The 16,222-nt window shown below is 41.6% G+C and overlaps 1 protein-coding gene across 4 annotated transcripts in view; it reads left to right on the top strand.

Moving 5' to 3' along the window:
* LOC135492085 (cytosolic carboxypeptidase 2-like) overlaps positions 1-16,222 on the top strand; it is a 75,534-nt gene that overhangs the window by 16,793 nt on the left and 42,519 nt on the right. For 2 of the 4 annotated variants that reach the window (XM_064778248.1, XM_064778247.1), the window contains exons 4-16: positions 978-1,109; positions 2,394-2,447; positions 8,035-8,173; positions 8,454-8,536; positions 8,947-9,032; positions 9,806-9,939; positions 10,297-10,429; positions 10,975-11,096; positions 12,778-12,898; positions 13,520-13,657; positions 14,468-14,578; positions 15,022-15,191; positions 15,657-15,816. In XM_064778248.1, the coding sequence (XP_064634318.1) occupies positions 978-1,109; positions 2,394-2,447; positions 8,035-8,173; positions 8,454-8,536; positions 8,947-9,032; positions 9,806-9,939; positions 10,297-10,429; positions 10,975-11,096; positions 12,778-12,898; positions 13,520-13,657; positions 14,468-14,578; positions 15,022-15,191; positions 15,657-15,816 (1,583 nt within the window). Of the gene's footprint in view, positions 1-977; positions 1,110-2,393; positions 2,448-8,034; positions 8,174-8,453; positions 8,537-8,946; positions 9,033-9,805; positions 9,940-10,296; positions 10,430-10,974; positions 11,097-11,845; positions 11,873-12,777; positions 12,899-13,519; positions 13,658-14,467; positions 14,579-15,021; positions 15,192-15,656; positions 15,817-16,222 lie in introns of all 4 variants that reach the window. The other 2 variants (XM_064778246.1, XM_064778249.1) reach the window with 2 other exon arrangements.

Genomic DNA, 16,222 nt, shown 5'->3' with positions numbered 1-16,222 from the left:
TCACCCTTTGGAATCAGCAACCACCTCTCCGAGGGTCTTCCATGTCTCCGAGTCAAAGCCAACCACTTCTCCGAGGGAATCTCCTATGTCTCTGAGACAAAGCTGACAACTTTTCTGAGGACCTCCCACCTCTCCGAGTCAAAGCTAACAACTTTTCCGAGGGCCTCCCGTCTCTCCGAGTCAGAGCTAACCACTTCTCTGAGGAAAGTCTAGCCTCTGACTGAGGGTCACCTCTAAACAAGCCCCTCATGTGGACTAAACATGCAAATTGCGGCTTCCTTACTGTGGCGTGACTAGAGCTGTTCAGGTATTTGGACAGACTGGTTAGCCGTGACTCGCCGAGGTGGAACACCCTCAGCGAGGTGGTTGCTGATTTCACAGGTGCCGTAGGTGATGACACAGCACACAAGTCACATGTCTCATATTTTGAGATGGGCCCTGCCAATTTCAAATCACAATCGAATAATATTGAACAGAGGTCGCCATTCTTTCCATCATATCAAGCATCACCTCCTTCCTGTTAGTTTGTTTACCGGTTGCCATGACGATGCTTTGTCTTCCTGTTGCAGTGATGTGCAGCTGTTTGCTTTTAACCCTTTCAGTCATCGATGGCAAATTAATGGCGTCAAGTAATCAATTTTAATGGGCAGTTAGTCGGGTGGTCTGTTGTGATGAAATCTGAAGGAAATAAATCACAAAAAGGCCGATTATGCACATTTATATACTCTTGAGTTTCTGATTTAAAAAAAGGTTAAAAATTGCCCCCTACAGATAACTTGCTGAAACCTTGGTCGCATGACACCTCCCTCCAAAGAAGAGATAATTTTGGGTTAAGTGTCTTGCTGAAGGAAACAAAGACGCAACAAAAGAGATCCTGGCGAGAGTCGAATCCACAACCTCTAGATTTTGAGCCCAGCACTCTAACCACAAGGACCTGTTCGCCCTTTTCTCACCAATCAAATTCTTTATATTTCCAGGTAAAAATGAGGGGTATCGTCATTCGCTGGCCTCGTTTGACGAATGGGACAAGACGCATGGTTATGATCTGAGCAGTGACTCCGATGACTCGGAATATGAAAACAAGGCTCTGCGGGAAAAAGACGATAAAGGTAAGTCTATCGAAATATTTTACATTTTTTTGTTGTAAGCACTTTCACGGGTGGAGTTTTGCCTTATTTCCACTGTAAGGGTGAAACATGTTGATCGATGTGGGCCGAAACTCCCTCTTCTAGCTGGTTATCCCTGCTGCAAAAGGCTTCAGCGTTAAAACTACACAAACGCCATCTTCAGGGAAAGGTGGACCGAAACTCCCTCTTCCAGCTGGTTATCCCTGATGTAAAAGGCTTCAGTGTTAAAACTACACAAACGCCATCTTCAGGGAAAGGTGTGAACTGACACAGTACCTTCAATAAGACCAATTCTAAAGCAAGTCTCACTGGAAAGTGGGTCAATTTTTGATATTTCAACAAAAAATTAAATATAGTACAGAAAGTAGCTATTTTTTCCCTGTTGATACAAGAAGCTCTTGTCTTGGAGAGAGCTATGGCAAAGAATCTTGTGCAGCTAAAATCTACCGGGCCTGTTTCATGTAAAGTAAATCTTCTTTTGAGGCTCTCATCCAATATTTAGAAGCTTTTAAATTTATCCTTGGTACTCTTCAGTGCTCGAGGCAGCCAGAACAATATTTCAGTCTAATAACCTCTTAACGATAGATGGATATTCAAGTAGACAATGGTATCTGAGAGCAGTAGATTTCTTTAAGTTGGTCTTTTTCTCGAGATAGAATATTATCTCCTCTAAGAGGTCGAAGTGCGAATTTTTTATATCACATTTTGCGAGTGGAGTAACAAGACTGAAGACATGATCTCCCTGAATGATATTTCATATATGGATATCAATTACCGGTATTTGTGTATGAGTAAGTGAATATTTTCATGGAGAGGTTAGGAAAGTTTGGAGTGCAAACTTGACTAGGGGGAGTCCCAACTTCATTTGCGTGTTATCACATTGGTGCCCAGTGCATCAGCATACAGTGGAACCTCTCTTAGCGGACACCTCTCTATTAAGGACAACCACTCTATCAAGGACACTAGTTTTGGTCCCAAATTGGTTGTTTCCATTCAATTTGACCTTTCTAATGAGGACACCTCTCTATTAAGGACAACCTCTCTCTTAAAGATACTAGTTTTGGTCCCAAATTGGTTGTTACCATTCAATTTGACCTCTGTAATCAGGACACCTCTCAATTAAGGACAGCACTTGTCAGTCCCAAGGGTGTCCTTAATATCAATAGAGGTTATACTGTGTTTGCACATGGTCTCCAGAAGTTACCCCTTTTGCTGCGGAAGCCATTTTCGGACATCCCATCCCTAACTTCGCCACCGATTTTCTAGATTTCAGTAACCGTGTGCAACTAGTTGATCTGGCTAATAACTCGGTTGATGGTGGTGAGTGACATGTTATCCTCTGCCTCCGTAGCATTAGCAAGTCATCATCCCATCCCAGGGTTTCTGTGTAAATGACTGCCATCCTGATCCAACCCCCATTGTCCATCCTTCGTGAACACTTCGTCAACACTTCATTGGCACCGTAGCATTAGTAAGCCACCATCTCCGACCCAGGGTTTCTGTGTAAATGACTGCCATCCTGATCCAACCCCCATTGTCCATCCTTCGCGAACACTTCAATGGCACCATAGCATTAGTAAGCCATCATCTCCGACCCAGGGTTTCTGTGTAAATGACTGCCATCCTGATCCAACCCCCATTGTCCATCCTTCGTGAACACTTCAATGGCACCATAGCATTAGTAAGCCATCATCTCCGACCCAGGGTTTCTGTGTAAATGACTGCCATCCTGATCCAACCCCCATTGTCCATCCTTCGCGAACACTTCATTGGCACCATAGCATTAGTAAGCCATCATCTCCGACCCAGGGTTTCTGTGTAAATGACTGCCATCCTGATCCAACCCCCATTGTCCATCCTTCGTGAACACTTCAATGGCACCATAGCATTAGTAAGCCATCATCTCCGACCCAGGGTTTCTGTGTAAATGACTGCCATCCTGATCCAACCCCCATTGTCCATCCTTCGTGAACACTTCATTGGCACCATAGCATTAGTAAGCCATCATCTCCGACCCAGGGTTTCTGTGTAAATGACTGCCATCCTGATCCAACCCCCATTGTCCATCCTTCGCGAACACTTCATTGGCACCATAGCATTAGTAAGCCATCATCTCCGACCCATGGTTTTTGTGTGAATGACCCCATCTCAATCCAACCCCTGAACATCCATCTTTAAGAACACTTCATTGGCACTGTACAACCCTCACCATAGAACAGGGGACTGCAAACACCCCTGCAACCCTGCAAACACCCCTGCAACCCTGCAAACACCCCTTCCAACCCTGCAAACACCCCTTCCAACCCACTTGAAAGACCCCTGCAACACTGCAAACACCCCTTCCAACCCACTGGAAAGACCCCTGCATTTAGCATATGCACTTCTGCCCTGCATATTGTCTGTAGCAGGGCATTTCAACTGTTTGTTAAGGTCTCAGTTGTAAAGATTATGCTGCAAAAAATGCACCGACTCACTTTAAGGGATGTATTGTATGCAATATTTAGCCCTAATAAGGATGTATTGTATGCATTATTTAGCCCTAATAAGGATGTATTGTATGCATTATTTAGCCCTAATAAGGATGTATTGTATGCATTATTAAGCCCTAATAAGGATGTATTGTATGCATTATTAAGCCCTAATAAGGATGTATTGTATGCATTATTTAGCCCTAATAAGGATGTATTGTATTCATTATTTAGCCCTAATAAGGATGTATTGTATTCATTATTTAGCCCTAATAAGGATGTATTGTATGCATTATTAAGCCCTAATAAGGATGTATTGTATGCATTATTAAGCCCTAATAAGGATGTATTGTATTCATTATTTAGCCCTAATAAGGATGTATTGTATGCATTATTTATCCACAATAAGGGAGAGTTTGAGGCTGAAATAGATGTGCCCATGGACAAATAATGCCCTTAATTACCCGCCTACTCCTTTAAGAGATTGACCCCTGGCAGTTGACCTCTTATGTGACCTTGAGAAATCATCGAACTGACCTATTTCCACCAACTTGAAGCAAACTGGAGCAAATGATCGATCAAGCACTGATTGGTTTTCTTAACACTTTAATCCCACCAAAGTACTTGTTTGAAAATCCTTTGAAAATCTTTTCAAGTAACTCTTAGCCACTTGCTTTATATATATTCATGACACAATCATTGCGTTAGACTTTATAAATATTTGCAAACACGGCTTTGTGAAAACACTTTTGTCTGCTTGGTTTACGCTAATGATCTCAAGATATAAGCAATGTGGAAATTGTATAAAGTTTAAGGGGTACGAAATGTCCACATTGACATTTATTAACCGCAAAAATCTTTTGTCAAGTTTGTGTAAAATTTGATTGGCGAACAATGCCTGGATTTTCATGTCTACAAACTCCGCATGGTTTCTGACGTTCCGATATTTGTACAATATCTTAAGGTTGTCAAGTGACTTAATAAAAGTTTTCATATTATTTAAAGGTACATGATACCTAGTTTTAACGATGAGAAATTCCAAATGCTACTGCTTTGTTAAAAAAATTGCAAGTACATGTCCTCAAGGAATTAAGAAGAAGAATTGATAAAGAGTAGTCTTTATTTGATCTTGATCGAATGGGCACGCAATAATTTCTTTAAAAAAGCAGTGGTCTCCCTTGAATTTTTGCAAAGAGGAGTAGCCCTAATCATAAAGTCTAGGGGGGGGGGGGAGATTGCAAAAATGTTTTAAAAGGGGGTGCCCCTCCCTCTTTTGTAGTGGTGTAGGGAGAAGTTGATAGCGTCACAGATTGAGGTTGAAAATTGAAGAATTTCTCCTGACATGACTGGGAGTTTATCAGAGACGGGTATCAAGTGTACCTTTAATTTTGAAAAGCCCCCCTGCAAACTGATTTTCTCGTTCACCATAGGCCTAGCGATTGAGGCATTAGTCTAATAGCAAAGCCGTTCTGGATCAGAAAGCATAGCTTAGTCGAATGACCTGAACTCGTGTGATGTTATGAAAAATCAAAATGCTAGAAAAACACATCGTCAATGCTTGCATATGAAATCTAAGCTGTTTGAAAAAAGCAGATAGACCTTTTCACAATCGGATTCATGGATTTTTTCCTCGTTCCAATTAAGCTGATTTGGGACTGAATGCAATAGATTCGTTCCCCATTGACCGACCATTCCACAAAGGACTTCACGTCTAATTAGTGGTATGGAAAACTCACAAAGGACGGGACGTATATTTTTGTGCAAGGTGTCTTGACTGTCAGAAAGGATATGATGACTATGGTCTGACCTGTCCGTGGTTTGACGATTACCACATACGAGGACTTTGTCTGGTTGAGAAGAAATTTCTACCACTATATGCTTAGTGTTTTGACTGTCACCATTTACAAGGAATTTAGCAGCTAAAGAAGAGCTACATGGGATTTAGCAGATCAAGAAGAAGCTACAAGGAATTCAGCTACGGAAGAAGAAGCCACACAGAATTCAGCTACAAAAGAAGAAGCTACACGGAATTCAGCTACGGAAGAAGAAGCTACACGGAATTCAGCTACGGAAGAAGAAGCTGCAAGGACTTCAGCTACGGAAGAAGAAGCTACACGGAATTCAGCTACAGAAGAAGAACTACACAGAATTCAGCTACAGAAGAACTACAAGGAATTCAGCTACAGAAGAAGGCACTACAAGGAATTCAGCATCTGAAGATGAAGAAACTGCCAGCTGAAGTAGGGTTTATGTCCAAAGAAGTGCCCCTGGAAAATACTGCACTCTAAATTACTTTGAAGAGTGCATTTGAGAGAAAGCATATTTGGAGACCTCTAGATTTGGGAAAGTCTTGCTGCAGGACAGTTCTCTTAGATGGCGATGGTTCTCTGCCGGATTAGGTGATAAGCCAATTCATTCCTATTCAGTTTAGCGTTCCATTAGAAAACAGGACGCCAAATCCAATTTGACAGATTTCTCCTGAATTCATTGTGTTGATCTATCAAAACACTTGATTGGTTGTCGGCAAAGAATTTTTTGAAGCTTTGCAAACTACGTATGATCATGGTTGAGACTTGACACTACATCAGTGGCAAGTTCGATGCCAACACAGTGTACAATTGTATGTAAAGGTAAGAGGAGCCCCCAAGAATCCAACAAGCCATGCTGCTGTCAACACAGAAATATCTGTTTAAAACCTGGATACATCTTATCTTGATGGTGTGAAAAACATGTGAGGACTTCAGTTGACCATCTGTTGGATCAACTTTTTTGCCAAAGCGCTGCTTGTAGGATCAAAGTATCATTGGAATTATTTCGCACGGATGCTGTAGGACCGATTGCCGCCATGTCCTTTTACCTGAAAGGCTACAGTAACCATCCAAATCAGCGACGGGGATACCTCAGCTTCTGGGAGTCACCAGGTTGTTCGTTGCGGTCACCAGATCCGTCAGAAACGGAGCCGGATCACGAAGATGAGGATGACAGTAACTCGGATGGTAATCTGAATTTCTTTGAGAGTTTTAAAGCTGTAGTCAGGCCAAGGTCTACTCATAATCACATACCCTCACTTCCCTTCTGAACCATACTGCCATGATCCATGGTAGTCCCTCTTCTCACATCAACCTGATAATTTTCCGATCTGGGCCTACCCAACTTGTCATCACCTCCTTCAGTCAAGTCCATAGACTTAACGCCAGTGTGGCAAAACTTATTTTGAACAACAGGGGGCTGTTGTGCTTTGCTGACATCAACTATCAGAGGGAAAATCGTGACAAATTGTTACCAATTTTCAGTGTATTTTGAACTTGACTCTTGACTGAAAGAGTAGTGATGACAAATAAGATATGTTCAACACTATTTTTGCATTCTGATCAAATATAAGGCTAAACTTTAGAATCCCCGATCGGAAATGACGTAGTTTGATCGCATTCAACTATAAATCCATTGAACAGTGGTGCTTGGTTAGTCAACCGATGACCTTTTTTTGGGGTGTGATCGGGGATTGTAAACTCGTTCCAAATATAAAACCATATTGGACGTCTACATCATGCAGATACATCTAATGATCCTTCTTCATCAAACATTTCCCTTTAAAAGTCATGTGAGTGAGTTCGATCACTCAAAAACTTGTCATGCAGCATAGTAACAGAACTGATAATTCCAGCAGTCATGCTTTCAATATCGACCAACGGTAAAGAAACAAAGAGTGTATTTTTAAACTCGGATACTGTTCGGTATATTACTAATGTGGTTAGCATGTAATTGCTATTCAGAATGTGGCTTTCATGATACAATCCATAGCAAGCTATTCATGCACCTGTCATTAATAAATCATGCTCTCGTTCGTGTCAGGAACCGGGGTAAATGAAACGAACAAATGTGATAGATGTTAAAAATAACACGTGAAATATGTAATTTGTTTTTACGGTTGGGAATATGAGGGTGGGTTTCAGATGGGGTCATTGCCTTTTTCGTGATGCAGTTTAATTTTCCCAGCGGATGAAACTGGACATTGTAGCTTGCAAAATTACAATTTTTGTAATGTTCGCTGAAATTTCCATCTAACCCTTTCACAACTATGTGAGGCTAATTTTTCACTTGGCCATGCCACTATTCTGTATATTGACTCAACTGAGCAAATTTTGACTACAGGCAAATCTTCAAGACAAAATGTGTTTCAACCTCTGTACAACTATTTGGTTCTTGATAGTCAGCAACTCAGAATTGTTGACAGGGGTTACTGCCTATTAAAACCAAATAGTGACTGCACCGGCCCTGTGGTAGAGGTTGAATGTGATTGTCTGTGGCCATTATCCAAGTGCCAAATTGTTGTTGACAAAATTTGAAAATCACAGAATTTCAGCGCTGCCTGTCTGTAAGGAATCTATTGGAGTCAGCCAAGGTGACTTTCTCTCACCATACCTCTCCATGTTTTACAGATGGCAAATCTCCTGATGATTTACGTACGACACAACTCACGTTTAGTAACCAGTCTGGTCGTATGGTGCCCCGACTCAAAGAGCCACGTCAGCTCTACCCCCTTGCCAAGGAGGTTGGACCGCAGCAGGCTGCTAGATGGTAAGTTATTCCAACTTCTATTGTCTGTCACTTAAATGCCACTAAGGTGATATAGCGCAAATTCAGTAACCAGCTTGGGCACATGGTGCCTTGTCTTAAAGAGCTTTGCCAGCTGTGTGCCCTTGCTAAAGAGGTTGGGCCACAGTAGACTGCTTGATGGTAAGTATTCCAGCTTCAATTGTCCCCTTATTGCCAATCTGGACATTGAACACAGAAAAAAGTTTACGTCCCAAGAAATTTTGTTTTTGCAGCTCTGTGCATGTTTTGTTTGATTTTTCAGGCCGGTAGAAATTCAGGTGCTAAAAGACAGGGTGAAATATATCAACTACGTCCCCCCTGAGCCAGAGTTACTCTATACTAGAAGTAAGTGAATCGGTAGATTTCAAATACTGCTCTTAATGTCCAAATTTTTGTGCCATTTTTTTGTGGTTCACAAAAATTTCAAAATTTTTTTTTTTTAAATGTTTTTTATTTTGGCCGATAAAGATATCTTCTTCCAATAAAAAAAAATTTTTTTTGATTTTATTTTTTTGCGAATCTATATTATTTGCAAATCCACAAAAATAAAACTCCTCAAGAAAATTAGCTATTTACAGTATTATCTTGGAAGCTGGTTACATTCTCCACACAATCAAAATTGATTTTTCTGCTTGTATTAAAAATACCCCTTTCCCTCTTCTATGGCTCAACACAAAGTGACTTGAGCTGAAATTTCAAATGAATGAGGAAAATTGATGTATGTAGCAAGGCTGATGTACGTTTTTTGCTTGCAGCTGGTACTGAGCCTGCCCCACTCGTCAGGGGTGAGGAGGGCGGGGGACGTGTGGTCTACCAGTATGAACCCTCAAGTGGGCCTTTTGTAAGTAGGCCTAAGGGTTGACATAAGCCGCACGTACACCACCTGAAAATGGACCACCAATCTTGGTTCGCGAACCAATGCCGCACCATCGAAAATCCACCAAGCGCGTACACCAGCGCTGCAGCTAGTTATAAAATCCGGCAACAGATGGCGCGCAAACAATAAGCAGAAAGCGCCATTTCGAAAGCGCCGCCTGTCGCCGAACCATCTAACTAGCTAATTGCCGATCCATTTGCGCGTACACCACGACAAAGCAGAGCTTTTAACAAGCCGGGCGAATTTGGACCATCAAGCTTGGTGGGACCAATTCGCCCGGCAATTTGTATCGGTAATGGATTGCCGAACCAATTTGTCGCGGCAATGTGGTGGTGTACGTGCAATTGGTCCACCAATATTTCGTGGTGTACGCGCAGTTATAGGTGCCATCGTTTTGGCTAGAACTTGAAATCCTAAAGCAGAGAGAGATTTCAAGCGATAGTTGATGGTGTTTCTTTTTGAAGAGTGGACATGGGTGCTTTGAGCATAATTTTTACCACAGATAGTCACCATATAAATGACAATTATTAATAATATTACTATTTTTGTAGGCAGACAAGGGTATTGCCGTGGATGGGAACTTAACCCTCCTTGACCCGTACTTCCTGATTGATGAGTAAAATTTTTCTATTCAAACGCCCGTAATGATTTGAACATACAAGTGTAGTTTTCTTATCATAACATGACGTGAAGGCTTCAGATTCAAAGGGTTAATGTCTCCTTATTTCATGTTTCAGTTCATTCGGTCGAGAGTTGGGGGACATCGAGCTGGTTGTCTTGACGCCGCGGTCAAGTTAGAATCGGAACGTGACACCACTTTGATATTTGAGTCGCGTTATGAGAGCGGGAATTTAGCTAAGGCCGTTCAAGTGTAAGTTCATTTGAATATTATGAATATGCATTCTCTCATTAACTGCAGTTTATAAACAAGTGCCTGAAACTCACCCTGGGGAATTGGTTCCCCAACTTACTGAGAATCATTGTCGTTCAAGGTAGGCTTTCCAACTTACCGAGGAGGCAGCTCTGGTAGGTGATTGACAGTGGGCGGGATTTTCCAAAATCGTTGAAAACTGTCCCTTCTGCAACCAGAAGTCACTCACTTGAACTCGCCAGTAGGGAAACCAAGCGGTGACGCAGCCAGGAGTTGAACCCACAACCTCTTGATCATGAGGCCGACTCTCCTCCACAGTGCTATCGCTGACCCTAATTCTTTCTATCGTATCTTCAGTGGGGAGTTTGAATACGAGTTATGGCTGCGGACAGACATGTACACCAACAAACACACCCAGTGGTATAACTTTAGGGTGTCAAACACGAGAGCCAATCAAAAATATAGATTCTCCATAGTCAACCACTTGAAGGTAAGTACAGTGTTACCTCCCTAAGTTGACACCTTTCTACAAAGGACACCCTCTCTATTGAGTATCAAGGACATTAGTTTTGGCCACGTATAGAGAGATTATGGCTGATATTTATAAAAGACTAGTAAATGCTTTTACTTTAAACTTGTTGTACATTTACACCAGTCATCTCTGTAGAAAACTGTAGTAAATGCTTTTACTTTAAACTTGTTGTACATTTACACCAGCCATCTCTGTAGAAAACTGTAATAAATGCTTTTACTTTAAACTTCTTGTACATTTACACCAGCCATCTCTGTAGAAAACTGTAGTAAATGCTTTTACTTTAAACTTCTTGTACATTTACACCAGCCATCTCTGTAGAAAACTGTAGTAAATGCTTTTACTTTAAACTTCTTGTACATTTACACCAGCCATCTCTGTAGAAAACTGTAGTAAAAGCATTTACTAGTCTTTATAAGATTTACTTGTGGCTGCAACTGCTTTGCTAACTGCCCAGACAATCAGAAATGGAACCAGAATCCAATCATTTGCTTCCTTTTCAGAGTGATAGTTTATACAATAATGGGATGAGGCCGTTGATGTACAGCGAGAAAAACGCAGCAGAAAAGAAAATCGGGTGGAAACGATTTGGGTCGATGATCAGATACCACAGAAATAACCTCAAGTAAGGAATATTTCAAGTTACGATAACGGCGTGTTCTTGCTGAGCTACAACTTAGGTTTGATTCTAAGTGCTTTGCAAGAAGTCTCTGTAAATGATTGACCTAGTTGCTTCAAAGAGTATAAGTTTATTATAGTGTCACTCCTAATGAAAGGTCCAGCTAACTTTGGCTGACACTCTTAACTTCCAAACTCCTATCTCTAATGCCAGGAGCCTGGTGAGAGGGCAGTTTGTACCCTATCTTTAACTAGCTGGCGGCTAACCAATCAGCCGCATCGGAAAGAGGTTACCAGCAGGCCTTGAACCTTCGACCTTCCGTTCACGAGGTGGACACCTCTACCAGTAGGCCATCGGCATCGGTATCAAAGAGCTGGAACCTCTCTCTAAAGGACACCATCTCTTTTTAGGTCACTAATGGTCGGAAATTTGCCATTTCCATTCCAATTGACCTCTGTAGTCAGGACATGCAGCTCTCAGTTCCGGACAGCATTTGTCAGTCTGAAGGGTGTCCTAAATAGAGAGGTTCTACTGTATGTCGTATTGGGGGTGCTGTATTGAATTCATTAAGGGGACAGCACTTGTGGGTTATCTTGACAGTTCTTAAAATACTGTGTCAATGTGTTAAGGGGGTGAGGGACACCTGTACAAAAGGCCTTTTCTACATGTATTGGGCCTGTGTGTATGAACAGACAGCTTAAACTCGTCAACACAGTATGGAGAGACTCTGCTGACATTGTGTGATCTTTCTTTAGTTCTCGTGGCCAAGTAACCAACAGCAGGTAGGGTGTGAGAAATGATGGGGTTATGACGTGCCGTGTTTAGAATAGATTAGACTTTTGACTCTCTGTGACGATGACGTGACAAATGTTTTGGTACTATAGCACCATGCAGACATGCAATTTTTTGCTGTGATCGCAATTGCATGCAACAAAAATTACTTGTTTGCAATGGTCATAGTGACAAGAATCGGTGATTGCAATGACCTGTAATCAGTATCAAACCTATTGATTACAGGTTTTACCTGCAGATGAGAGATTTTTTGTCGCACAGACCAGTGCTGCCATCTGATTGGAGCAGTAGTAACTACTCATTTGTTGTGTCATCAAATTTAGACCTAGTAGCGTTTTGGATTTTTTGCTGACTTGCATATTTGAATTGTCTAACTAGTGCTAAACCTGAATTTCAGTTTTGTCTGTATCTTCCGTATTTTCAGTTGGTCCGTATCTACCCTATGTAACTTTGCCCTCAAAATGAACTAGTCTTTTGTCTTTTATCTTTTGTGTCCTCATTTCTTCTCGATGATAGTCGCAATTTTTAAGGCAAACCAATATCTTAAAGCGCCCCGCAAACAGGCAATTTTTGTCACTGCGACCTTGGATCATGATCGCATGCGACAAAAAGTGCTTGTTTGCCGTAGCTGGACATGGCATGTATTTACATGTACGAGAAGACTCGACAAGTGCAGCAACTGGCTGCAGGAGATCACTTTATCGCAACGATTATAATCGCCGGTCACTGCAACAAAAATTGCTTGTTTTAGTCGAACTGACTCAAATTGCAAAGTGTGCATGAACTGATTTTGTGTGTGCACTGTATAGAGTAAAAAAGTATTTTTCCGAGTATTTTTGAAGCCATGTACTAGCTCTGGTGTTGTTCATTTGAAAAATCTCTTTGTCGATTTCAGGTATTCAACGAACAAAGCGGAGAAGTCTTACTATTCGCTGACGTTCACCTGCGAATTCCCTTACGACAATGATACGGTTTATGTCGCTCACTGCTATCCGTACACATATACAGATTTGCAGGTAATGTTTGTTCACAAAATTGTTGTTTTAAAATGATACTATGATGTGATTTACAACTTTGCGGAAATACGTCCGTTTTTAATTGTTGATCACAAATGTAAAGCTCAAATTTTCCATTTTTGATTAGATTTATTATAAAATCGCTGAATGTAAACCACCGCGACCGCGAAAATGTTCATGTTGGAATTGATGGGATTAAACCATCAATTTCTCGAAAATGTGCATTTCGATTCGAAAACCTTACCGATTTATGAGAAAGTGACGTAGTCATTTGTCAAAAACAGCTAAAACATTATATGGTGAAATTTGACACGAGTTACCCTTTAAGTTCTTCTCCGGAACTTTGGAGATGCACACTAGACAGTCAGTCCATTTTCAGACAAAGTCGGCTGTCCTAGAGAGTGAGATTTCTTACTTTCGGTATTGATTGTCTCACCGAAACTGCTCCAGTGGCGCTAAAATGTTGGTCGAAATCTCGGCACGGCGTTGGTTTTGGTTTTGGTGAGATAACCAATACCCCCAGTGAGGTATCAATTCCGTGTTTGAAATAGGTTGTTGTGATTTATCAGATGTGGTTAGAGATCATGAAGGGTTAACCCCACGTGTTTTTTTCGTTTTTAGGACTACATCCTAAACATCATGAATGACCCTGTCAAGTCGAAGATCTGTAAACAAAAGGTATTATGCCGGACGCTAGCCGGCAACATGGTGTATGTTCTTACGATCACCTCACCATCGAAGGGTCCAGAAGAAGTTAAGGTAAGATTATTACGGACCTCAGATTCTAAGAGATTAGCATTAGGGGAATAGTCTTATAAGGGACACCAGGATTGACTAAACAGGCCTTTCAATTACATGGAGACCTCTACACCCTGTATTTTTTTAGCCTATTTTCGGGACATGTTTTTTTTCTTCTTTTTAGCTTAATTTGGGATCATTTCGTCATGCCAATTTGCCTGAACATTTTTTTTTTTTTTTCTATTTTGGGGACATTTTTTCGGGGCCTAATTTGGGGACATGCCAAATTTCCTACACCGTATAGCGGTGTGAAAATGATGTAATCGAAAGGCCTGCTAAAAATGACCAGGATTTCTAGGCTGGACACCAATATCTTAGCTGATTTCGGGAATATGTGCGAATGGGAAATTTTCAGCGGGGTTTAGGAGGGGCAGAAAGTTGTGCCAGTACTTGCTGAAATCACCTGACAGGATTAGTTATGGGGCCTTTTTTATAATGGGACATCATGACTGGTACTCCCCCTTCCCCCTCACCTTTTTGTACAATGATTCAGTTTAAATAGAAGTTTTACCATGTATGGTTCAAGGTGTAGGGTGGAAAATGTATGGGACTATTTTAACCCTCTTTGGGCCAATGTCACCCAGTCTTATTATATATCACATCGATTGGTTGGTGACTGACTTGCCCTTTCAATTCAATCCAACAGCTGCATTAAGTAATTTGACTGGCCCTTTCAATTCAATCCAACATCTGCATTAAGTAATTTGACTGGCCCTTTCAATTCAATCCAACATCTGCATTCAGTAATTTGATTAACCCCTTCTCTTGCAGCACAAGAAAGCTGTTGTAATCACTGCCCGTGTCCACCCTGGTGAGACGAACGCCAGCTGGATGATGAAGGGGTTTCTGGACTACCTCTGTGGAAACTCAGCCGATGCTAAGGTAAGGATATTTTCTCCCAACAGATGATACCTCCTGAAATAGTAAATGTCACCTTCTTTGAGAAAACCTGGCTAAGTCCAGCCAGGTCCAAAGGGTGGATGGTGACTTCATAACAAGTAAACGCAATGGTCGAAAGTGATTCAAGAGAGGCAAATTCATTACATCACAACAGCTCGGGAAATGAACAGACCTTGTCACTGCCTGGCCACAGTACAGTAGTACCTCTCTATTAAGGACACCTTCGGGACTGACAAGTGTTGTCCTTAATAGAGAGGTGTCCTGATTAGAGAGGTCAAATTGAATGGAAACAACCAATTTGGGACCAAAACTAGTGTCCTTAATAGAGGTGGTCCATAATAGAGAGGTGTCCAGTAAGGGAGGTTCTACTGTACTTTGGCTGGGTATTCTCGGAAGGGTCACAAATGTAAGAATATCTTTTTCAGCTGCTGCGTGATACATTCATATTCAAAATAGTCCCGATGCTCAATCCAGACGGCGTGATAGTAGGTAACTATCGGTGCTCGCTAGCCGGACGCGATCTCAACCGGAACTACAAGACGGTTCTGAAGGAGTCGTTTCCGTCCGTGTGGCATTGCAAGAATATGATCAAGAGGTAAGAAAGAAATTGAACATTGATGGTCGGCGTGGACATCAACGGAGGATTTTGGCAAATAGTGAACTTGGGACGAGGTTAACAAAACAATGGCTTTCTGATTGGTTCGAATCAATATACAGACATATATTTGGTCTTTGGGTCGAGGGGTCGTGTAATGAAGTCCGAGGAGGTGTATTGGAGTCTATAACTTAAGGGTCAAGATCCTCACTGCTGTTTCGTTTTTGTGTCCTTGAGCAAGGCATTTAACTGCAATTGCAGACGTGACTTCACTGGGCAGCGAAAGTTTGAATGGACAGGTCACATGATGTTGTTTGACCAATAATATGTGTCGACTCGAAGTTGTCATGCAGTGGCCAATTTTGCACCTTGCTATGGAGAGAATGGCCCAAGGTGTCAATCGTTATAATTGAGGTGTCAATCATTATAATTCACTCGTTCATGATTTGTCCTTGATCTTTTCAGATTAGCTGAAGAAAGAGAGATTATCGTGTACTGCGATCTTCACGGTCACAGTCGCAAGCACAATGTGTTCATATACGGTTGCGAGAACCGCAACAATCCGTCACGGCGCCTACGCGAGAGGATTTTCCCAGTCATGCTCGGCCGGAATGCCTCGGATAAGGTTAGGACATTCTAGAGAGGCAATGATACTCAAATTACCAGAGACACAATAAACATATAAAAACTAGATTAAATGCTGGTAGATTTCAAGTCGTGAGCCAGGGAAAATACTTATACCTGAAGAGACTGCCACCATTGGCAATGTGCGTAGTGCAGACAACCGATTTTGATTGCATGTACCTGCAATTATAATTGCTGGTGTGTGCGACAAATTGATCTCACATTTGCTGGTGAAGTTGTTATTGCTAGGTTTCCTGTTGACTCAGTGGCTGCGCCATGCAATGACCAGCGCAGACAAGTGATTATTGTCACATGCGATTTAAATTGCAGATCGCAACAATTTAGATAGCTCATATATGCGGCACTTAATAGGAGTGAATGTAAGGATAATCTGAGGTCGCGATTTA

The sequence above is a fragment of the Lineus longissimus genome, chromosome 8 (assembly GCF_910592395.1).
Source record: "Lineus longissimus chromosome 8, tnLinLong1.2, whole genome shotgun sequence".
Lineage (NCBI taxonomy): Eukaryota > Metazoa > Nemertea > Pilidiophora > Heteronemertea > Lineidae > Lineus > Lineus longissimus.
The sequence above is the reverse complement of the archived record's forward strand: the minus strand, read 5'-3'. Positions and strand labels throughout refer to the sequence as shown.